Source organism: Oncorhynchus clarkii, chromosome 9 (assembly GCF_045791955.1).
Source record: "Oncorhynchus clarkii lewisi isolate Uvic-CL-2024 chromosome 9, UVic_Ocla_1.0, whole genome shotgun sequence".
In the NCBI taxonomy this organism is placed as follows: Eukaryota; Metazoa; Chordata; class Actinopteri; order Salmoniformes; family Salmonidae; genus Oncorhynchus; species Oncorhynchus clarkii.
Genome location: NC_092155.1, coordinates 14,196,760 through 14,222,025, shown reverse-complemented (window position 1 = coordinate 14,222,025; position 25,266 = coordinate 14,196,760). Strand labels below are relative to the sequence as shown.

The following is a 25,266-nucleotide window of genomic DNA, read 5'->3' as shown; positions in this document are numbered from 1 at the left end:
AATTACAAGGGAAGAGTGAAAACTCTCCATGGAATGAATTTCACAACAGTGTCCTACATCATCAGGAGCTAGGTAATGAAATGTCTTGAATAGAATAGAATTTATTCTGTTTTCTTGCATGTCAGAAACAATTGTATTATCAGGTCAATTCTCCTTAAATGTTACATTTTCTAAATATAGCCAGTCATTGAATGTGTAACAAGGGCAACAGATGCACAAGGTAAACCATGCAGATAAACTGTAGATTATATGACGTCACAGGTGTATCCTAGGAAGAAAAACATACACAGTAAAACCTTATCAATTAAATAATCTTTAATGCTGTAAAACATATTAAAATCCCATAATTATTCAATACATAATCAATCACATAATAAAGCAATCAATCAATCAACTGATCAACAAATTAGATTTAAAATCAACCATTTACATATTCTCCCTGTGGGGACTGTTATGTTAAACCTACCTGAAAAAAAAACGACAGAATAAACACAGAGATGCAACTATTTCCCCTAACCGACAATGTCAATTCAAACTCACTCTTTCATGTTAAGGTACAGTAAGTAGTTGTTTACAGTTAGAAACAACAAGAAAAATAAATAGATTGAATCAATAACAAGAAAGCTGAAACTTTTAGATATTTCTTGGAATTATAGTTTGAACAATAAGTGTGAAAACAATCCAGATGCAATTTGACCGTATTAATATGTAACTGTTGTTGGCTACTGAGTATAAAGAACCACATTCAAATAATATACGTTTTTATTTTAATATATAAAAGTTGGGAGAAACGAAGGGTACTTGAACGACTATATTTAATTTCTACATTGGCTAAAATGAGGTTAAGGTTAAGGTTAAGGGATTGGTTAAGGTTAGGGTTAAGGTCAGGGTTAGGGAGTTGGTTAAGGTTAGGGTTAGGGGGTTGGTTAAGGTCAGGGTTAGAGGGTTGGTTAGGGTTAAGGTCAGGGTTAGGGGGTTAGTTAAGGTTAGGGTTAGGGGGTTGGTTAACGTTAGGGATACGGTAAGGGTTAGTTTTCAGGGTTTTGATTAGTCGGGCTGTCAATGGGATGTTGGTCAGAAAAGTCCCCATAGTCTCTGCTGTAATGGTATTTACAGTTCCAGCTTAATACTCGGTTGAGTTTCTCCTCTTTAATTCTTATTTTCTTCCTCGTGGAAGATCTTTCCAACGGTCTGCTCCTTCCATCTCAGTTTGACGTCATCAGAAATCCCCTTCTCCCTCAGCTCTTTCCTTATCTGGAACACAAACTAGTCTGACTAGTCTACCAACAATGCAGCCAGTACTGGCTAACACTTTACTGTATTCCTCATTCATAAAGCCTTTATAACAGCTACATAAGAAATTATAGCATCAGTCATAGGCGGTAATAAACATTATGAACAATAGCATAATATGTTTTAAATGTACTGTACTTGTATTGGTCGTTATAGATGACAGGTACCACATCTGTAGTCAATGGTATATATTATGGCCAGATACTGCAGTCACACTTTATCACTTGTACTAAACTGGCTCTAATTTTTCAACGAGGCAGAGAAGGTGAAATTCACCTGCTGCAAGATGGCTTCCTGTATGTCAGGATCAGTCAGGTCCATGTCCTGGTCCTTTGGGGTCAGCTTCACTCTCACCACCTGCTGTGTCTTCACTGGAGCTAACAGAGACAGACGGAGACAAAGAGACAGCCACATGTACCTATACAAGACGCAGGCCTAGAATTTCAAAGCAAAGAGCAGAAGGCAGGGCTTTCTCTTATAAAGCAACATTTTTATGGAATGGCCTGCCGATCCATGTCAGAGACGCAGACTCGGTCTAAACCTTTAAGTCTATACTTGACTTGAGTGGGTTGAGTCACTGACATGACCGTCCTGTCTGGTTTTTCTCCCCCTCGGTCTTGTGCGGTGGGGAGATCTTTGTGGGCTATACTCGGCCTTGTCTCAGGGTAGTAGGTTGGTGGTCTGTTGATATCCCTCTGGTGGTGGTGGTGGGGGGGCTGTGCTTTGGTAAAGTAGGTGGGGTTATATCCTGCCTAGTTGATCCTATCTCAGTAACCAGTATCTATCCTGCAATAATCTATGTGCTGGGGGGGCTAGGGTCAGTCTGTCCTATCTGGCGAAATTCTCCTGTTTTATCTGGTGTCCTGGATTAATTTAAGTATGCTCCTACTGATTTCCTCTCCCTTTCTCTCCATTTCCCTCTCATCTCCCAGAGGATCTGAGCCCTAGGACCACACATGGACACAGACACAGATCCTTCTCAGCAGTGTTTGTGTACTGAGGATGAATGTGATAAAAAAGGAGCATAACTCACCACCGTAGCAAATGAAGGGACTGTTTATGTAACACTGCATATCATCCCATCTTCCCAAGTTATTCAACCTTGTCGAGGCACAGTCCTGATTTCCTTTGGAATTGTTGGGCTTTTCCTTTATCCAGTATGTGAATGAGGAGTTACTTCCGCCCGACCACTTCCAGGAGTCTCTGAACAGGCCGATCCACCCTTCATTGGCAGCAGCCACTGTCACTACCTCATGGTTCTGAGTCTGGTTCCTCACACTGGCCAGGTCTGTGTAGTACTTCCTGCAGTAACTCTGCGCCTCGTGCCACGTTTTAGCCTCATTAATGAAATGGAAAGACTCCTTCGAATTTTTCACTGTAATGTAAGTATGACATTAAGTCAGATTGTGTGTTATTCTGATGGAACTACTACAGTATCATATTTCCCCGATCAACAGATATTTGCTGAATATTTTGATATACATGTATTACACACTGCTCAAAAAAATAAAGGGAACACTAAAATAACACATCCTAGATCTGAATGAATTAAATATTCTTATTAAATACTTTTTTCTTTACATAGTTGAATGTGCTGACAACAAAATCACACAAAAATTATCAATGGAAATCAAATTTATCAACCCATGGAGGTCTGGATTTGGAGTCGCACTCAAAATTAAAGTGTAAAACCACACTACTGATCCAACTTTGATGTAATGTCCTTAAAACAAGTCAAAATGAGACTCAGTAGTGTGTGTGGCCTCCACGTGCCTGTATGACCTCCCTACAACGCCTGGGCATGCTCCTGATGAGGTGGCGGATGGTCTCCTGAGGGATCTCCTCCCAGACCTGGACTAAAGCATCCGCCAACTCCTGGACAGTCTGTGGTGCAACGTGGCGTTGGTGGATGGAGCGAGACATGATGTCCCAGATGTGCTCAATTGGATTCAGGTCTGGGGAACAGGCGGGCCAGTCCATAGCATCAATGCCTTCCTCTTGCAGGAACTGCTGACACACTCCAGCCACATGAGGTCTAGCATTGTCTTGCATTAGGAGGAACCCAGGGCCAACCGCACCAGCATATGGTCTCACAAGGGGTCTGGGGATCTCATCTCGGTACCTAATGGCAGTCAGGCTACCTCTGGCGAGCACATGGAGGGCTGTGCGGCCCCCCAAAGAAATGCCACCCCACACCATGACTGACCCACCGCCAAACTGGTCATGCTGGAGGATGTTGCAGGCAGCAGAACGTTCTCCACGGCGTCTCCAGACTGTCACGTCTGTCACATGTGCTCAGTGTGAACCTGCTTTCATCTGTGAAGAGCACAGGGCGCCAGTGGCGAATTTGCCAATCTTGGTGTTCTCTGGCAAATGCCAAACGTCCTGCACGGTGTTGGGCTGTAAGCACAACCCCCACCTGTGGATGTCGGGCCCTCATACCACCCTCATGGAGTCTGTTTCTGACCGTTTGAGCAGACACATGCACATTTGTGGCCTGCTGGAGGTCATTTTGCAGGGCTCTGGCAGTGCTCCTCCTGCTCCTCCTCCAAAGGCAGAGGTAGCGGTCCTGCTCCTCCACGTCTCCTGATGTACTGGCCTGTCTCCTGGTAGCGCCTCCATGCTCTGGACACTACGCTGACAGACACAGCAAACCTTCTTGCCACAGCTCACCCAGGACGTGCCATCCTGGGTGAGCTGCACTACCTGAGCCACTTGTGTGGGTTGTAGACTCCGTCTCATGCTACCACTAGAGTGAAAGCACCGCCAGCATTCAAAAGTGACCAAAACATCAGCCAGGAAGCATAGGAACTGAGAAGTGGTCTGGTCACCACCTGCAGAACCACTCCTTTATTGGGGGTGTCTTGTTAATTGCCTATAGTTTCCACCTGTTGTCTATTCCATTCGCACAATAGCATGTGAAATGTATTGTCAATCAGTGTTGCTTCCTAAGTGGACAGTTTGATTTCACAGAAGTGTGATTGACTTGGAGTTACTTTGTGTTGTTTAAGTGTTCCCTTTATTTTTTTGAGCAGTGTACATTGATTCAGGTGTCGAAAGCATTCAACAGGGATTCTTGCCCATGTTGACTCCAATGCATCCCACAGTTGTGTCAAGTTGGCTGGATGTCCTTTGGGCGGTGGACCATTCTTGATACACATGGGAAACGGTTGAGCAATAATAACCCAGCAGCGTCACAGTTCTTGACACCTGGCACCTACTACCATACCCCGTTCAAAGGCACTTACATTTTTCGTCTTGCCCGTTCACCCTGTGAATGGCACACATACACAATCCATGCCTCAACTGTCTCAAGGCTTTAAACATCCTTCTTTATCCTGTCTCCTCCCCTTCAGCTACAACGATTGACATGGATTTTTACCATTGACATCAATAAGGGATCATATCTTTCACCTGGATTCACCTGGTCAGTCTGTCATGGAAAGAGCCAGTGTTCCTAATAGGGTTACTTACTGCCATTGCAGATGAAGAAATGTTGAACGTTACACGGGGCATCATTCCATTGACCACTGCGTCTCATAAATACACAGTCCTCCTTCCCTCCGGCATTATTGGGTTCGGTCTCTTCCCAGTTGACGTATCCCTGACTGTAATCTCTGTCTGCCAGAGACCACTGCCACTCTCCCTTCTGCAGCCCTATCCAGGCTGATCCATTATAACCACTGTCTACAGTGTTGATCAGTCTGTTCATATCCTCCATGTTTTCTATGGTGGCCAGGTCAGTGTACTTCTCTCTGCAGTATCTCTGTGCTTCAGTCCAGGTCTTATTCATGTTCACAAAGTGATACTCATGAGCAAGGCATGAGGAGAGAGTGTAGAGCCCTGTGGAGAAGTCCATTATCTCATTCATATTTTCACTGTAGTGTCTATGTGAGGAACATTATATACATGTTGGAAGTACTGGTTCAATAACGACCTTTACGAGAAGAGTGGGCTGTTTTTTCCATCGGACCCAAATCCCCGATGCAAATTGAATAAATTTAAAAAATACATTCTACGTCACATCTTGAGACTTTGGTATCAAACTTGACTGTCTTGCAATGTTAGAAGAATAAACAGGCTTGCAATTGAGCTTTGTGCCACGGTGTGCTCTCCATGCAGTGTGACGCTGACAAACAAACAGCTCACTTTTCGACCAGCATACCTGTACATATACAGTGCCTTGCGAAAGTATTCGGCCCCCTTGAACTTTGCGACCTTTTGCCACATTTCAGGCTTCAAACATAAAGATATAAAACTGTATTTTTTTGTGAAGAATCAACAACAAGTGGGACACAATCATGAAGTGGAACAGCATTTATTGGATATTTCAAACTTTTTTAACAAATCAAAAACTGAAAAATTGGGCGTGCAAAGTTATTCAGGCCCCTTAAGTTAATACTTTGTAGCGCCACCTTTTGCTGCGATTACAGCTGTAAGTCGCTTGGGGTATGTCTCTATCAGTTTTGCACATCGAGAGACTGACATTTTTTCCCATTCCTCCTTGCAAAACAGCTCGAGCTCAGTGAGATTGGATGGAGAGCATTTGTGAACAGCAGTTTTCAGTTCTTTCCACAGATTCTCGATTAGATTCAGGTCTGGACTTTGACTTGGCCATTCTAACACCTGGATATGTTTATTTTTGAACCATTCCATTGTAGATTTTGCTTTATGTTTTGGATCATTGTCTTATTGGAAGACAAATCTCCGTCCCAGTCTCAGGTCTTTTGCAGACTCCATCAGGTTTTCTTCCAGAATGGTCCTGTATTTGGCTCCATCCATCTTCCCATCAATTTTAACCATCTTCCCTGTCCCTGCTGTAGAAAAGCAGGCCCAAACCATGATGCTGCCACCACCATGTTTGACAGTGGGGATGGTGTGTTCAGCTGTGTTGCTTTTACGCCAAACATCACGTTTTGCATTGTTGCCAAAAAGTTCAATTTTGGTTTCATCTGACCAGAGCATCTCTGCAGTTCATCCAGAGTGATCATGGGCCTCTTGGCTGCATCTCTGATCAGTCTTCTCCTTGTATGAGCTGAAAGTTTAGAGGGACGGCCAGGTCTTGGTAGATTTGCAGTGGTCTGATACTCCTTCCATTTCAATATTATCGCTTGCACAGTGCTCCTTGGGATGTTTAAAGCTTGGGAAATATTTTTGTATCCAAATCCAGCTTTAAACTTCTTCACAACAGTATCTCGGACCTGCCTGGTGTGTTCCTTGTTCTTCATGATGCTCTCTGCGCTTTTAACGGACCTCTGCGACTATCACAGTGCAGGTGCATTTATACGGAGACTTGATTACACACAGGTGGATTGTATTTATCATCATTAGTCATTTAGGTCAACATTGGATCATTCAGAGATCCTCACTGAACTTCTGGAGAGAGTTTGCTGCACTGAAAGTAAAGGGGCTGAATAATTTTGCACGCCCAATTTTTCAGTTTTTGATTTGTTAAAAAGGTTTGAAATATCCAATAAATGTCGTTCCACTTCATGATTGTGTCCCACTTGTTGTTGATTCTTCACAAAAAAATACAGTTTTATATCTTTATGTTTGAAGCCTGAAATGTGGCAAAAGGTCGCAAAGTTCAAGGGGGCCGAATACTTTCGCAAGGCACTGTAAATGTTTCTACCAAACAAATTATTATATTTTCTAACTACTATAGCCTATAGATATCCATTCCAGCTCAATATGTGAAAATACTTGTAAATGGAAAATTCTGCCAGATAAATGTTGTCAACTAAAATCTAAAATCTGGATTTAAAAACAAAACCTTAATAAAGACACTGACCAGAGAGAAACAGGACCAGCACCTTCTTGTCCATGACATAATAACAGACCTCTTGTACCTACAGACCAAAGGTGAACACATTTAGACATGATTGTTTCATCCTCATCACCCTTAAAATATGATCAATTTCTTGAATTATGTTGTTATCACTTTGTAAAGAAAACCTGCTAGCTTTCCTCTGTACTGGTGAAATGTCCTTACCTGATGTAGTTCTGTGGAGTCTGTTCATCTGAACCTCTCTCTGAATGGAGCACTGTCTAGAATCCCTGTCAGAATAAAGTTGTTGACAGTACACCTATTCATCTCTGTGTTCATCACGTTTTAGTGTGTTAAAGAACACGTCACCATTCTCTGTACCACCAGTTCACAACAGAGATAGTGAAAGGAGTAGTGTTAGCCTTTTGCATGTTAGCCTTTTGCATGTTAGCCTTTTGCATGTTAGCCTTTTGCATTGTTTTGACTGTTCATGTCCCTTCTGAAAACAGCTTCTATCTCAAGGCTGTTTAACAGCCATCACTAACATTTATTGGCTGTTGCCAACATACTGAATCATCTCCAGCCACTTTAATAATGAAAAATGTATGTAATAAATGTATCACCAGCCACTTTAAACATTGCCACTTTATATAATGTTTACATACCCTACATAACTCATCTCATATGTAAATGCTGTACTCTGTACCATTTACTGCATCTTGCCATCTTGTGGTAATAAATGTATCACTAGCCACTTTAAACAATGCCACTTTTATATGTTTACATACCCTACATTACCCATCTCATATGTATATACTGTACTCTATACCTTCTACTGCATCTTGCCTATGCCGTTCGGCCATTGCTCATTTATATATTTTTATGTACATATTCTTATTCATTCCTGGCTCTTGACCGTCGCCTCTCCCAAGTCCGTACAGGAGTTCCAGCGATGGGACAAGACTGTAACTACCAATTGGGGAGGAAAGGGGTAAAAAAATAAAATAAAAGGCAGGATGTAAATTGTGGCTTACGATTAAAGGTTTCCAGTCTAATCCAACCCAAACTCTAAACTTAACCTAACCCTGACCTTAAACTTATTGCCTAAACTTAACCCATAAAATTAGTTGAAGTTGGGGTTTGCCCTAGGCACTGATCGTGAGTAATGGTTAAGGTCACGATTGAGGGAGAGGAAGCTGATCCAAGATCTTTATTGCACCTGGGGGAAACTTCACCAGTTCCATGGTATTGTCTGTCAATATTTAGAGAAACTATTCTTGCTTTAAAAAAAAAAATCTATCTGACATTTTCTTCTTATCTGTTGTGTCACCAGGCTCTACAGTTCTCGATTACGACGGCAAACTACACCTTTTATCTCTTACGCAGTTTAGTTGTGCAAAATAAGCTCACCCTTTTTCTGTGGAGGTCCGGGGTGACATTTCCCCTAGGTACAGATCTAAAGGTTCTACCGCTGCAAAATCGAGAGCATCCGATCTGGTTGCATCACTGCCTGGTACAGCAATTGCTTGGCCTCTGACCGCAAGGCACTACAGAGGGTAGTGCGTACGGCCCAGTACATCACTGGGGCTAAGCTGCCTGCCATCCAAGCCCTCTACACCAGGCGGTGTCAGAGGAAGGCCCTAAAAATGTTCAAAGACCCCATCCACCCCAGTCATTAAATCAAATGTATTTATATAGCCTCAGCCTTATATACATCAGCTGATATATCAAAGTGCTGTACAGAAACCCAGCCTAAAAACCCCAAACAGCAAGCAATGCAGGTGCAAGCAATGCAGTCATAGACTGTTCTCTCTACAGTGGCACCAGAGTGCCAAGTCTAGGACAAAAAGGCTTCGCAACAGTTTTTACCCCCAAGCAATAAGACTCCTGAACAAGTAATCAAATGGCTACCCGGACTATTTGCATTGTGTGCCCCCCAACCCCTCTTTTTCACACTGCTGCTACTCTCCGTGTATCATATATGCATAGTCACTTTAAATATACATTCATGATTTTCATGGGCCTGTATCAAACACCGTCATATGCAAATGATACAGATAAGAGATGGGGTGTAGACAATGGCACTGTGAACTATTTGTGACAGACAGTTTTGCATGGATAGCATGAACATCATAAACAGAACTGGGTGCAAGAGGAGAAGAGAGAGATGAGGTGTTGGGAGAAGTGAGAAGAGAGAGATGAGGTGTTGGGAGAAGAGAGAGAGAGATGAGGTGTTGAGAGAATAGAGAGATGATGTGTTGGGAGAAGAGAGAGAGATGAGGTGTTGAGAGAAGAGAGAGATGAGGTGTTGAGAGAATAGAGAGATGAGGTGTTGGGAGAAGAGAGAAGAGAGAGATGAGGTGTTGGGAGAAGAGAGAAGAGAGAGATGAGGTGTTGGGAGAAGAGAGAAGATAGAGATTAGGTGTTGGGAGAAGAGAGGAAGAGACAACAAAGTAATACAATAAGAACACAAGTCTGAACTACAAGAATTGTCTGTCCTCTTTGTACACAGGTAAGATTTGCTGGTTCAGAAAAATAAGATACACACTGACATAGTGAATAGAACTATGCTGCCCTACCAAGCAAAAAGGCAGTAACTGCTCATTGCGTGGAACTGAGAAAAATTGCTTGTATTTACCCTGGTTTCACAGTAACTTTATGCAGTTACTGCTAACATGACCCCCATTTTCTCCAAAACACAATACAATAGAGGCAGGATACTTGTAGAGGCAGGATACTTGCCCCCCATTCCCTGTATAGTGCACTACTTTTGGACAGAGCCCTATGGGCCCCATGTAATTGTTCAATTTTGTTGATGATGATGATGATTCCACTGCTGGTGGTGATGGTGATGATTCCACTGCTGGTGGTGATGGTGATGATTCCACTGCTGGTGGTTATGGTGATGATTCCACTGCTGGTGGTGATGGTGATGATTCCACTGCTGGTGGTGATGGTGATGATTCCACTGCTGGTGGTGATGGTGATGATTCCACTGCTGGTGATGATGTTGATGATTACACTGCTGGTGATGATATTGATGATTACACTGCTGGTGATGATGATGATGATACCACTGCTAGTGATGATGATGATGATGATTCTACTGCTGGTGGTGATGATTCTGCTGGTGGTGGTGAGGATTCTGTTGGTAGTGATCGTGATGAATCTGTTGAAGGTGATTCTGTTGATGTGATGATTCTGTTGGTGGTGATGGTGATGTTTCTACTGCTGGTGGTGATGGTGATGTTTCTACTGCTGGTGGTGATGGTGATGTTTTTACTGCTGGTGGTGATGATGATGATGATTCTACTGCTGGTTATGATGTTGATGATTCTACTGCTGGTGGTGATGATGATTCTACTGCTGATGGTGATGATGATGTTGATTCTACTGCTGGTGGGGATGATGGTGATTCCACTGCTGGTGGTGATGATGATGATTCTACTGCTGGTGGTGATGATGATGATTCCACTGCTGGTGGTGATGATGATGATTATACTGCTGGTGGTGATGATGATGATTCTACTGCTGGTGGTGATGATGGTGATTCCACTGCTGGTGGTGATGATGATGATTCTACTGCTGGTGGTGATGATGATGATTCCACTGCTGGTGGTGATGATGATGATTATACTGCTGGTGGTGATGATGATGATTCTACTGCTGGTGGTGATGATGATGATTCTACTGCTGGTGGTGATGATGATGATTCTACTGCTGGTGGTGATTATGATGATTCTACTGCTGGTGGTGATGATGATGATTCTACTGCTGGTGGTGATGATGATGATTCCACTGCTGGTGGTGATGGTGATGATTCTACTGCTGGTGGTGATGATGATGATTCTACTGCTGGTGGTGATGATGTTGATGATTCCACTGCTGGTGGTGATGGTGATGATTCTACTGCTGGTGGTGATGGTGATGATTACACTGCTGGTGGTAATGATGATTCTACTGCTGGTGGTGATGATTCTACTGCTGGTGGTGATGATGATGATTCTACTGCTGGTGGTGATGATGATGAATCTACTGCTGGTGGTGATGATGATGATTCTACTGCTGGTGGTGATGATGATGATTCCACTGCTGGTGGTGATGGTGATGATTCTACTGCTGGTGGTGATGATGATGATTCTACTGCTGGTGGTGATGATGTTGATGATTCCACTGCTGGTGGTGATGGTGATGATTCTACTGCTGGTGGTGATGGTGATGATTACACTGCTGGTGGTAATGATGATTCTACTGCTGGTGGTGATGATTCTACTGCTGGTGGTGATGATGATTCTACTGCTGGTGGTGATGATGATGATTCTACTGCTGGTGGTGATGATGATGATTGTACTGCTGGTGGTGATGATGATGATTCTACTGCTGGTGGTGATGATGATGATTCTACTGCTGGTGGTGATGATGATGATTCTACTGCTGGTGGTGATGATGATGATTCTACTGCTGGTGGTGATGTTGATGATTCTACTGCTGGTGGTGATGATGATGATTCTACTGCTGGTGGTGATGATGATTCTACTGCTGGTGGTGATGATGATTGTACTGCTTGTGGGGATGTTGATGATTCTACTGCTGGTGGTGATGATTCTACTGCTGGTGGTGATGATTCTACTGTTGGTGGTGATGATGATGATTCTACTGCTGGTGATGATGATTCTACTGCTGGTGGTGATGATTCTACTGTTGGTGGTGATGATGATGATTCTACTGCTGGTGATGATGATTCTACTGCTGGTGGTGATGATTCTACTGTTGGTGGTGATGATGATGATTCTACTGCTGGTGGTGATGGTGATGATTCTACTGCTGGTGGCGATTTTGATGATTCTACTGCTGGTGATGATGATTCTACTGTTGGTGGTGATGATTCTACTGTTGGTGGTGATGATGATGATTCTACTGCTGGTGATGATGATTCTACTGCTGGTGGTGATGATTCTACTGTTGGTGGTGATGATGATGATTCTACTGCTGGTGGTGATGATGATGATTCTACTGCTGGTGGCGATTTTGATGATTCTACTGCTTGTGGGGATGTTGATGATTCTACTGCTTGTGGTGATGTTGATGATTCTACTGCTGGTGGTGATGATTCTACTGCTGGTGGTGATGATTCTACTGTTGGTGGTGATGATGATGATTCTACTGCTGGTGGTGATGATTCTACTGCTGGTGGTGATGATTCTACTGCTGGTGGTGATGATTCTACTGCTGGTGGTGATGATTCTACTGTTGGTGGTGATGATGATGATTCTACTGCTGGTGGTGATGATGATGATTCTACTGCTGGTGGTGATTTTGATGATTCTACTGCTGGTGGTGATGATGATGATTCTACTGCTGGTGGTGATGATGATGATTCTACTGCTGGTGGTGATGATGATTCTACTGCTGGTGGTGATGATGATGATTCTACTGCTGGTGGTGATGATTCTACTGCTGGTGGTGATGATGATGATACCACTGCTAGTGATGATGATGATGATGATTCTACTGCTGGTGGTGATTTTGATGATTCTACTGCTGGTGGTGATGATTCTACTGCTGGTGGTGATGATTCTACTGCTGGTGGTGATGATTCTACTGCTGGTGGTGATGATTCTACTGCTGGTGGTGATGATTCTACTGCTGGTGGTGATGATGATGATACCACTGCTAGTGATGATGATGATGATTCTACTGCTGGTGGTGATTTTGATGATTCTACTGCTGGTGGTGATGATTCTACTGTTGGTGGTGATGATTCTACTGTTGGTGGTGATGATTCTACTGCTGGTGGTGATGATTCTACTGTTGGTGGTGATTTTGATGATTCTACTGCTGGTGGTGATGATTCTACTGTTGGTGGTGATTTTGATGATTCTACTGCTGGTGGTGATGATTCTACTGCTGGTGGTGATGATTCTACTGTTGGTGGTGATGATTCTACTGTTGGTGGTGATGATTCTACTGCTGGTGGTGATGATTCTACTGTTGGTGGTGATTTTGATGATTCTACTGCTGGTGGTGATGATTCTACTGTTGGTGGTGATTTTGATGATTCTACTGCTGGTGGTGATGATTCTACTGCTGGTGGCGATTTTGATGATTCTACTGCTGGTGGTGATGATGATGATTCCACTGCTGGTGATGATGATGATGATTCTACTGCTGGTGGTGATGATTCTACTGCTGGTGGTGATGATTCTACTGCTGGTGGTGATGATTCTACTGCTGGTGGTGATGATTCTACTGCTGGTGGTGATGATTCTACTGCTGGTGGCGATTTTGATGATTCTACTGCTGGTGGTGATGATGATGATTCCACTGCTGGTGGTGATGATGATGATTCTACTGCTGGTGGTGATGATTCTACTGCTGGTGGTGATGATTCTACTGTTGGTGGTGATGATGATGATTCTACTGCTGGTGGTGATGATTCTACTGCTGGTGGTGATGATTCTACTGCTGGTGGTGATGATGATGATTCTACTGCTGGTGGTGATGATGTTGATGATTCCACTGCTGGTGGTGATGGTGATGATTCTACTGCTGGTGGTGATGGTGATGATTACACTGCTGGTGGTAATGATGATTCTACTGCTGGTGGTGATGATTCTACTGCTGGTGGTGATGATGATTCTACTGCTGGTGGTGATGATGATTCTACTGCTGGTGGTGATGATGATGATTCTACTGCTGGTGGTGATGATGATGATTCTACTGCTGGTGGTGATGATGATGATTCTACTGCTGGTGGTGATGATGATGATTCTACTGCTGGTGGTGATGATGATGATTCTACTGCTGGTGGTGATGATGATTCTACTGCTGGTGGTGATGATGATGATTCTACTGCTGGTGGTGATGATGATGATTCTACTGCTTGTGGGGATGTTGATGATTCTACTGCTGGTGGTGATGTTGATGATTCTACTGTTGGTGGTGATGATGATGATTCTACTGCTGGTGGTGATGATTCTACTGTTGGTGGTGATGATGATGATTCTACTGCTGGTGGCGATTTTGATGATTCTACTGCTGGTGGTGATGATTCTACTGCTGGTGATGATGATTCTACTGTTGGTGGTGATGATTCTACTGTTGGTGGTGATGATGATGATTCTACTGCTGGTGGTGATGATTCTACTGCTGGTGATGATGATGATGATTCTACTGCTGGTGGTGATGATTCTACTGTTGGTGGTGATGATGATGATTCTACTGCTGGTGGTGATGATTCTACTGCTGGTGGCGATTTTGATGATTCTACTGCTGGTGGTGATGTTGATGATTCTACTGCTGGTGGTGATGATGATGATTCTACTGCTGGTGGTGATGATTCTACTGCTGGTGGTGATGATGATGATTCTACTGCTGGTGGTGATGATTCTACTGCTGGTGGTGATGTTGATGATTCTACTGCTGGTGGTGATGTTGATGATTCTACTGTTGGTGGTGATGATGATGATTCTACTGGTGGTGGTGATGATTCTACTGGTGGTGGTGATGATGATGATTCTACTGGTGGTGGTGATGATTCTACTGCTGGTGGTGATGATGATGATTCTACTGCTGGTGATGATGATTCTACTGCTGGTGGTGATGATTCTACTGTTGGTGGTGATGATGATGATTCTACTGCTGGTGGTGATGATGATGATTCTACTGCTGGTGGTGATGGTGATGATTCTACTGCTGGTGGTGATGGTGATGATTCTACTGCTGGTGGTGATGGTGATGATTCTTCTTTTTTAGTGGTGATGGTGATGATTCTACTGCTGCTGGTGATGATGATGATTCTACTATTGGCGGTGATGGTGATGATGATTCTACTGCTGGTGGTGATGGTGATGATTCTACTGCTGGTGGTGATGTTGGTGATTCTACTGCTGGTGGTGATGATTATACTGTTAATGGTGATGATTCTACTGATAATGGTGATGATTCTACTGTTGATGGTGATGATTCTACTGATGGTGGTGATGTTGGTGATTCTACTGCTTATGGTGATGAACACCACCAAAGTACATCCAACCACCAAAGTACATCAAAGTACATCTAAAGTACATCCCAAACATGAAGCACGGGGGTGGCAGCATCATGCTGTGGGGGTGCTTTGCTGCAGGAGGGATTGGTGCACTTCACAAAATAGATTGCATAATGAGAAGTATGTGGAAACATTGAAGCAACATCTCAAGACATCAGTCAGGAAGTTAAAGCTTGGTTGTAAATGGGACTTCCAAATGGACAATGACTCCAAGCATACTTCCAAAGTTGTGGAAAAATGGCTTAAGAACAACAAAGTCAAGGTATTGGAGTGGCCATCACAAAGCCCTGACCTCAATCCCATTGTAAATTTGTTGGCAGAACTGAAAAAGCGTGTGCGATCAAGGAGGCCTACAAACCTGACTCAGTTACACCAGCTCTGTCAGGAGGAAAGGGCCAAAAGGCTACCCAAAACATTTGCCCCAAGTTTGCCCACATTTGCCCACAATTTAAAGGCAATGCTACCAAATACTGATTGAGTTTATGTACACTTTTGACCCATTGGGAATGTGATAAAAGAAATAAAAGCTGAAATAAATAATTCTCTCTACTATTATTCTGACATTTCACATTCTTAAAATAAAGTGGTGTTCCTAACTGAACTAAAACAGGGAATTTTTACTCAGATTAAATGTCAGGAATTGTGAAAAACTGAGTTTAAATGTATTTGGGTGTATGTAAACTTCCGACTTCAACTGTAAATAGAAGCATGTAATATGCGGCTGTTGTGTTCAGTGATATAAGCAAATAAATGCCGGGCGATTCATTTAAGTTTTCATGTATTTAAATGTTTGTATCAACAACATTATTCCTTTCAACATGTATAAGTTAATATGCAGTTTTATTCCTTTCAACATGTATTTGTTTCAAATAATGAACATGGTTTAGTCAAGTATATTATTGCAAGCCTGCATTCTATTGACTTACAAAAGCAGCACCAATGAGTTAGCCAGCCAACTTTGATAAACAACCAAAATAAAGACTGATTTTCAGGTACATTATGTTTTTGGTTTAGACCATGCCCATTTCAAGCTTATCGTTCTACAATATATAGTTATTTTAGAATATTTAGGCATGTTTGTGGCTAACGCATTGATTCTGCTTGGCAGTATACCCAATCTGGTCTTTTCTAAATAGAAGCTTAGCTTTTGGTGTTTTAATTTAATTGTGCAGAAACCATAAAAATGTGTGACATAAATTCTCTACAAATTGATGTACTCCCCTGTTAAAACATCGAGACAGAGTTGGGAAAGAATGTAATTAATGTATGAACATTATATAGAATATGAATAAATGAAATAACCTGAGAAATATCAGTATTCATAAGACCATGATAGACCATAACTACTGTGTTACTGCAGTGTTCTTTCTGTCACACCATGTCCAAGAAAACTAAAATGTACATCTGCCCCCAAATAATAACTTGAACTAAATAATCTCACCCCTAGCGTGGTAACCTGACTCAGTTAGCCAGCTAACGTTGACAAAACACCAGATATAACTATTGATTTTCAGGTTCATTAAGAAATCTAAACTTAGATCTGTGTTTAAGGTTGTTGAGTTAATTACACCATGCCCATTTCAATCTTTCTCTTTCAAAAAATAAATAAAGTTATTTTGAAAATATTTCAGCAAGTTATCCATCTCTTACTATTGTTGTCAACATAGTAGAGGAGTTTGTTTATTTTAATCTATTTATGTCCCCAATAGGGCATAATCTTCCAAGAGTCCATGAAAAACAGAAATTGATTAGAGGACCATATTTTGTCCCCTTGACATGGCTGAGGAGGAGGCATAACCTCTTTGTAATGGCTAGCCTAAATAAGTTCACAAGTAAAATTGTGCTTAACAGATTCAACCACCAAGACCAGGGAGTTTTTCTAATGCCAAGCAAAAATGGGTTAACATTGTTTTAAATGCAGACTGTCGTGGTAATTTCCTGTATTACTAAGTGAAAGGAGAGTTTACAAACCACACACAAGTCAGAGTTATACTTTAAACGTAATCTTTTAATAATATGAGCTTCACCATAGCCCTTTGACTCTCAGATCAATTCAGTGTCTATAAATGAATTCTGAGAGTGTCAACATAATGGCAACTGAGATCTTTTATAGCAAAGATCCACCCCCTAGTCGACATGACAAACCACAGATCTTAGGAACTGTTCACAAAGAAAGACTTTTACATGAGAGAGAGGAGTATCCCATAGCCAGACAGCATTAGCTATAAATTATCGTTCAGTTTGCTCTCTAAGACGATGTTCTACTTCTCGTTCTTGGTACTTCATATTACCAAACAATTATCTCCTCCAATGGCATATATCAATTGTAAATTCTAGATATTCCCATCTTAAATACAACTCCTCCTGGACAAACTCAAGGAGAGTAGTGAGCCTCTAGGTCATATACTATATCAAGATAAGTTTCGACATCAGAGGGGACATACAATGGTTCCAGACACTGCCATACCCCCCCCCCCCCCCCCCCCCAATGGGAAAAGTAGGGAGTGACTGGTGTACAGACATTGTGGAGCCAACTAACTGGTTCCCCATTAATCACGCCATTCCTTCACATGGTTTAACAGATACCCTCACATATGAAGACAATCCTGAACTCTCCCCTCTCTGGGCCCCAAGTGACTCCTCCCACATAAGCATATTTATGAAAGTAGATAAAACATCTTATTTATCAATGGTACCTAACTAATTCTGATTCTGCTACGACAAGACATTGAATATCCCTTTGAGTATGGTTATTAATTACACTTTGAATGGTGTATCAATACACCCAATCACTACAAAGATGCAGGCATCCTTGCTAACTAACTCAGATGCCGGAGATGAAGGAAACCATTCAGGGATTTTATCATGAGGCCAATGGCGACTTTAAAACAGTTACAGAGTTTAATGGCTGTGATAGGAGAAATTTGAGGACGGCTCAACAACATTGTAGTTACTCCACAATATTAACCTAAATGCAGAGTGAAAAGAAGGAAGCCAGTACAGAACATTAATATTCCAGAACATACATCACATTTGCAGGAAGGCACTAAAGTAAAACAGTAAAACATGTGGCAAAGAAATTCACTTTATGTCCTGAATACAAGAGTTATGTTTGGGGCAAATCGAACACAACACATGACTGAGTACCATATGATCAAGCATAGTGGTGGCTAAATCATGTTATGGGTATGCTTGTCATTGGCAAAGGGGGGGGGGGGGGGTAGTGCAAAGCACAGGCAAAATCCTAGAGGAAAACCTGGTTCAGTCTTCTTTCCAACAGATACTAGGAGACAAATTTACCTTTCGGCAGGACGATAACCTAAAACACAAGGCCAAAAATTAACTGGAGTTGCTTACTAATTCAACATTGAATGTTCCTAAGTGGCCTAGTTACAGTTTTGACTTGAAGGGAAATTTCAATCTGGGGGAATTGAAGAAGAGGATTTGAAACAAAGAGTTGGCTTTAGCTAACGTTAGATGCTCAGCTACAGCCGATGCCAGCACCAAGAGGGCAGATGACAAAAACGGTGCCTAGCTAAGTAAGTTATTTTCCCTGCAAGCCACCTAGCTAACTCTAGTTTATCTACTGAAACCCATACTGTGGATTGCTGGCTAACATGTTACAGTGGTGGGAAATCAAAATATGTTTCTGTTTGTTATCTTAGCTAGCTAGCTAAACAACTAACGTAAACTCGAATTTGAATCAGGTTTTTAGTGCGGTGCTAAAGTGATCTTCAGAAGTTAACAGCGGCATTGATAGTCATGATGCTTGCAGTGATAATAGAAAAAATTACTAGGTATCCCCCCTTACCCCATCACTGTCCATTTCTTGATTTTAAACGATGAGAGAAGTGCTACACCTGGTGGAGAGAGATTGTATAACAGAAATAGTTGCTTTATGCGTGCTGTACATTACGACATGACACGTCACGATGTAACGAAGGGTCCGTTTTTTCAACTTTTCGCCAATACTATAGAGCCATTACCATGTCGATCAACTCTTGAATAGAAACGTAGTTCACACCCCAGATTTTGAAGTAAACACAGTCGCTACAGTCCCATTAGTTTTCTTTGCAGCCTTGTTTGAATGTCGCGGTTGCGCACATTTGTACGGAATGGGGTGAGTTTACGTTGCCGGTAGCCATATCCATGACTAAAAATATAAGATATTTTGTGTTTTGATTGTAAAACCTCTTCTATTTTAAATTTTCGATATGGATAGCTACTAAACAGCAAGCTACAACGTTACAACCAGCCACCTAAAGCTAGGTTTATTGCCTGCTAACTTGTTATGTGCCACGCCTAGCATTTTAACTTGTTAGCAAAGCGTTTTACTAGCTACCTATGTAACATAATTGACGAGGGTTGACATTGGATATGATTATGACTTTGGATGCATTTCAATCACAAAATTATAGGCATGACGCAAAACAGGATTCCAAACAGATCCAAACAGATGTAAATCTGTATTGTATTGGATATCCAGCAAGCAGGCTAGCAAAATTTACTAGCAAATAGTTAGGAGAATCAATAGTACAACAATTTACTGTTGTAAATCTATAAAACTGAAGCTAATGGTACTATAAAACATATTTGCCTAGGCATACTTGATAGACATGGCTGTACGTATAGTAGATACTGTCTGCCTATCTACCTAGGCTCATTTGTATTGTCTGGTCACTGCAAAGGGTGAGGGTTATACCCCATTTCTTTCTATTAGGCTAGATATTGTTCTAAATGTATTCTCTGTGCCTATGCACATGAATGTAGGTTCAACTAGTCTACCCTAATGTTGAAGTTATGCTGGCACGGTTCAACTGTTGTTCAAACTGCAGAATAGAGTATCATTTTGTTCATTTGTCTTCCAGACGATATTGTATGGTACCTGGGCATCATCCTGAATTGTATTCTAGATACAGAAACAGAAGGCCTTTACATGTGTCATTGTAGCAGAACTGTATCCCGTGAACTGTATCCCTCTCGAGGGATTAGACATTATGCTCAATTTCAAGCAGATGACTCATCAGGAACTGAATGGCAGTTTGAGCATCACACTCCTCCCACAACATTACCTATTACCTACATATTCCCTGAACTTACTGCATGTTTCTTTGGAATTACAATTTCATAATGACCACCTCTCCCATCATCTGTGATCACCAGTTCTTTTAGCTACAGATTGTTACACCAGGTTACTGGAAGATACAGTATAGGTACTGTTTGGTATAACACAGAATGTTCTACCAACCTTAGTGATGCGGTCTCCATCCTCAATTTGGAGAAACAGTCTCATAAAAGGTCTGTGTCCAGTTGCAGGGGGTCAGTTTGATTTTAGAAAATGCTCCATTATGAAATTAAATACTTTTTTTGCTCCATAAAGTAATCCAACAATATGTGCGCCACCATCGTGATCGAGACAGGTCTCAGTCATCATGACATGCAGCACTTTGGGGTGGACACAAAAAAAAGACAAGATGTCAGCAAACACCTTTGGGTAAATCACATTAGATACAGTTCTCTGCACTTGTCTGTCTCTACACCTGAGACACACTCGGACAGGAATGTACTACACTGTACATAAATGTTTTTTGTATGTTACTTTTACCATATAACATTGTTGTTCATTTCCCAGTTCTCTTGAGCATTAAATAATGTACATTCTCCTGTATTTTAATTTGTTTATTTGTCAATCTGAATGTTTAGCATCTGTTTGATGCTACAGAGCCCTGTACAGCTTACATACATATATTCTGTGAATCCATAAGGGCTGACAAATTTCAAAGAGTGATAGAACACATCCAAACATATATCATATTGGTTCTACATCAAGGCTCTCCAACACTGTTCCTGGAGCTCTACCATCCTGAATGTTTTCACTTCAACGCTAATCTAGCACATCTGATTCTAATAATTATCTGGTTGATAAACTGAACCTAGTTAGTTACAACTGGGGTTGGAGCGAAAACCTACAGGAGGGTAGCTCTCCAGGAACAGGGTTGGAGAACCCTGTCCTACATGTTCTTATGCCAGGATTTCCCAAACTCGGTCCTGGGGACCCCAAGGGGTGCAGGTTTTGGTTTTTGCCAAAAACCAAAACCTGCAGCCCTTGGGGTCCCCAGGGTCAAGTTTGTGAAATGCTGTCTTATGCTGTGCCACACTGGCTGCAATTACACAGGCATCCCAATTCTGATATTCTTTCCACTAAGTGGTCTTAATCACATCAGCTTTTTATCGGAACTAATTGGTCAAAAGACCAATTAGTGAAAACATGATTATAATTGAGCTACCTGTGTAAACGTAGCCATAGTCCTTTATCCGGCTTCGGTACACTGGCAATGGTGGGCTGGGGAAGCTGAGACTGTCACACACTGATCTGTTTCACCTGTCTTTGTGCTTGTCTCCAACCCCCTCCAGGTGACGCCGATCTTCCCCATTATCCCCGGTGTATTTATACCTGTGTTCTCTGTTTGTCTGTTGCCAGTTCATTTTGTTTCGTGAAACCTACCAGCGTTTGTTCCCCTGCTCCTGTCTATTCTTGCTCCTATTTTCTATTCCTTCTCCGGTTTTGACCGTTCTGCCTGCCCTGACCCTGAGCCTGCCTGCCGTTCTATACCTTGTCCCACCTCAATGGATTATTGACCCCTGCCTGCCCTGACCATGAGACCGCCTGCCATTCTGGACCTTTTGCACCCTCTCTGGATTACTGACCTCTGCCTGCCTTTGACCTGCCGTTTGCCTGCTCCTGTACTAGAAATAAACGTTTGTTTCTTCGACACTGTCTGCATTTGGGCCATATCTGAAACCTGATAGTATGAACTGGCCATGACTGACCCAGCAGACTCAGACCAGCTCCACAATGCTGTCTCCCTGCAAGGAGCCACCCATGGAAGACACAAGGAGTTACTTCAAGGTTTTATGGAGGGACTTCATACCCTGACAGAACGAGGCGTTCGATACCTTGTTGGAGCAATTCTGCGGATTCCCCACTGGGCAGCGAGTCACACCCATAATCTCCCAGCCTACCCCAGTGTCCCGAGAACCCTACTTACCACCTCCGGAGCGCTACGCTGCAGATTCCGTAACCTGCCGGGCTTTTCTATCTCAGGGCTCCCCCATTTTCGAGTAAAGGACGAGATTGCAGCCCGGGAACTACCGACGGATCTCGACTCACTCATCGCCTTGACCATTTGGATCAATGGGTAACTACGGGAACGAAGGAAGGAGAGGAGATTCGATTTCACTCGCCAGTCCAAGGATTCCACCTCGCCTCCGAGGTATCCCGGAAGTCTCCGAAGGCTCCTTTGCCGAGAGAACACAAGGCTACCGGAGTTCCCCCGAGAGCCTCCGAAGACTGACGATTCACCTCTTCCTGAGCCCATGCAACTAGGCAGAGCGAGGCTGTCTCCAGCTGAACGGTTTTACAGGCTGTCCACTAAAAGACCAGGCTCACAGGTAGGAGCGAGTACTCTAGTGGGCAATATGGATAACTTTTCCTCTCCCCTTACTCGCAACCCTTTTCATGCCATGTTGCTGTGGGGAACCAGTCGAAATCTCTCCGGGTACTCATCGACTCTGGGGCCGATGAGAGCTTTGTGGATGCAAACCTTGCTTCGAGCTGGATATCCCCACTCAGCCGCTATTCATTCCCATGGACGTTAGAGTACTAGACGGGTGCTCTATAGGCCGGGTCACCCACAATACTATCCATATCAACCTACGTGTGTCAGGGAACCACAGCGAGACGATCCAGTTCCTGCTCATTAAGTCTCCTCAGGTTCCTGTGGTATTGGGGTTCTCCTGGCTCCTCCGACACAATCCCCTCATTGACTGGTCTGCCGGTGCCATCATGGGCTGGAGCCCGTTCTGCCACACCCATCGCCTGTAGTCAGTGCAGCCTGCCCCGAGACGTCTTCCTGGAGGCTCAGTTGCCCAGGATCCTCGTCTTCTCCCGCTCCACCTAAGAACACGTGCTCCATGTTCGACAGGTTCTCCAATGCCTCGTGGAGAACCATCTTTTGTAAAAGCAAAGAAATGCAAATCCCATCTATCCACCATCCACTTTCTGGGTTAAATCATCTCTGCAGGGGGTGTACAGATGGAGCACGGGAATGTGAGAGCAGTGGTGAATTGGCCCCATCCTTTGTCCAGAGTATAGCTCCAATGTTTCCTGGGAATCACCAAATTGTATCGCCGCTTTATCCTGGGCTACAGCACCCTGGCTTCCCCCCTGTCTGCACTCACCTCTCCCAAGGTTCTGTTCACATGGTCCCCAGCTGCTAACCAGGTGTTCCGGGATCTCAAACAACGCTTCACCACAGCTCCCATCTTGATTCATCCTGACCCATCCCACCACTTCATGGTGGAGGCCGATGATTCGGATGTCGGAGTGGGGGCTGTCCTGATCCAGCAGTCTGCCCTGGACCTCAAGTTACATCCCTACGCATTCTTTTCCAACTGCCTCAATGCCACAGAGAGGAATTACGATGTGGAGAATCTTGAGCTTCTCGTGGTGAAGATGGCGTTGGAGGAGTAGAGGCACTGGCTGGAGGGGGTGGAACATCCTTTCATTGTGTGGACTGACCACAAGAACCTGGAATATCTATGCACCGCCAAGCACCTTGATTCCAGGCAAGCTAGGTGTGCCCTACTGTTCACCCGGTTCAACTTCTCCCTCTCATACCGGCCTGGATCCAAGAATGTCAAACTGGATGCGCTGTCACGCCTCTACAGCCCCACGGATACTACCCCGGAACCTGAGACCATCCTTCTCACTTCGTGCCTGGCGACGGCAATCAGATGGGGAATAGGGAATCATGTTCGTGAGGTGCAGCATTCACAGCCGAACCCCAGGTGGGGCCTAGATATCCAAATGTTCATTCCTGGCATGGTCCACTCCTAGGTCCTGGAGTGGGTCAGCGCCTCCAGGCTTGCCTGCCACCCAAGCTCCCGTCGGACCCGGGTTTTTGGTTGCCTACTATGGTTCAGAACAAGACTCCGTGACATGCTCCGGCTGGTCTCCTCCAACCTCTGCCTGTCCCTCACCGTCCCTGTTCTCACATCTCCCTGGACTTTGTCACAGATCTCCCCCTGTCTGATGGCAACACCGCCATCCTGACTGTGGGATATATCATATTTCCAAAGCCTCCCACTTCATTCCTCTCCCCAAGCTACCCTCTGCCAAAGAGACATGCTGCACCAGCTCATGGTCCAGCACGTGTTCCGGATCCATGGACTAACAGTAGACATACACACACGCACGCACGCGCGCACACACACACACACACACACACACACACACACACGCACACACACACACACACACACACATACAAACACACATGGGATGGTGTGCTATGGACCACTGCTAACCAAATAAACCTCACCTTACTTTCCCATTGACTGACTAATACAGGGTTGTATTCATAAGGCAACAATGGAAAGAAAACAGATTTTTATTTATTTTATTTATTTTTTATTTCACCTTTATTTAACCAGGTAGGCAAGTTGAGAACAAGTTCTCATTTACAATTGCGACCTGGCCAAGATAAAGCAAAGCAGTTCGACAGATACAACAACACAGAGTTACACATGGAGTAAAACAAACATACAGTCAATAATAAAGTATAAACAAGTCTATATACAATGTGAGCAAATGAGGTGAGAAGGGAGGTAAATGCAAAAAAGGCCTTGGTGGCAAGGTAAATACAATATAGCAAGTAAAACACTGGAATGGTAGTTTTGCAATGGAAGAATGTGCAAAGTAGAAATAAAAATAATGGGGTGCAAAGGAGCAAAATAAATTAATTAATTAAATACAGTTGGGAAAGAGGTAGTTGATAGGGCTAAATTATAGGTGGGCTATGTACAGGTGCAGTAATCTGTGAGCTGCTCTGACAGTTGGTGCTTAAAGCTAGTGAGGGAGATAAGTGTTTCCAGTTTCAGAGATTTTTGTAGTTCGTTCCAGTCATTGGCAGCAGAGAACTGGAAAGAGAGGCGGCCAAAGAAATAATTGGTTTTGGGGGTGACTAGAGAGATATACCTGCTGGAGCGTGTGCTACAGGTGGGAGATGCTATGGTGACCAGCGAGCTGAGATAAGGGGGGACTTTACCTAGCAGGGTCTTGTAGATGACATGGAGCCAGTGGGTTTGGCGACGAGTA

The 25,266-nt window shown here is 43.3% G+C and overlaps 1 protein-coding gene across 1 annotated transcript; it reads right to left on the bottom strand.

The window, feature by feature from the left end:
* Positions 1 to 685: 685 nt before the first annotated feature.
* On the bottom strand, positions 686 to 5,086 carry LOC139417458 (C-type mannose receptor 2-like). Its single transcript, XM_071166743.1, has 4 exons — positions 4,768 to 5,086; positions 2,327 to 2,668; positions 1,570 to 1,670; positions 686 to 1,254 (listed from the first exon to the last, which is right to left on the bottom strand). The coding sequence occupies exons 1-4, from the start codon at positions 5,084 to 5,086 to the stop codon at positions 1,150 to 1,152; spliced, it is 867 nt and encodes a 288-aa protein (XP_071022844.1). The 3' UTR covers positions 686 to 1,149.
* Positions 5,087 to 25,266: the final 20,180 nt, after the last annotated feature.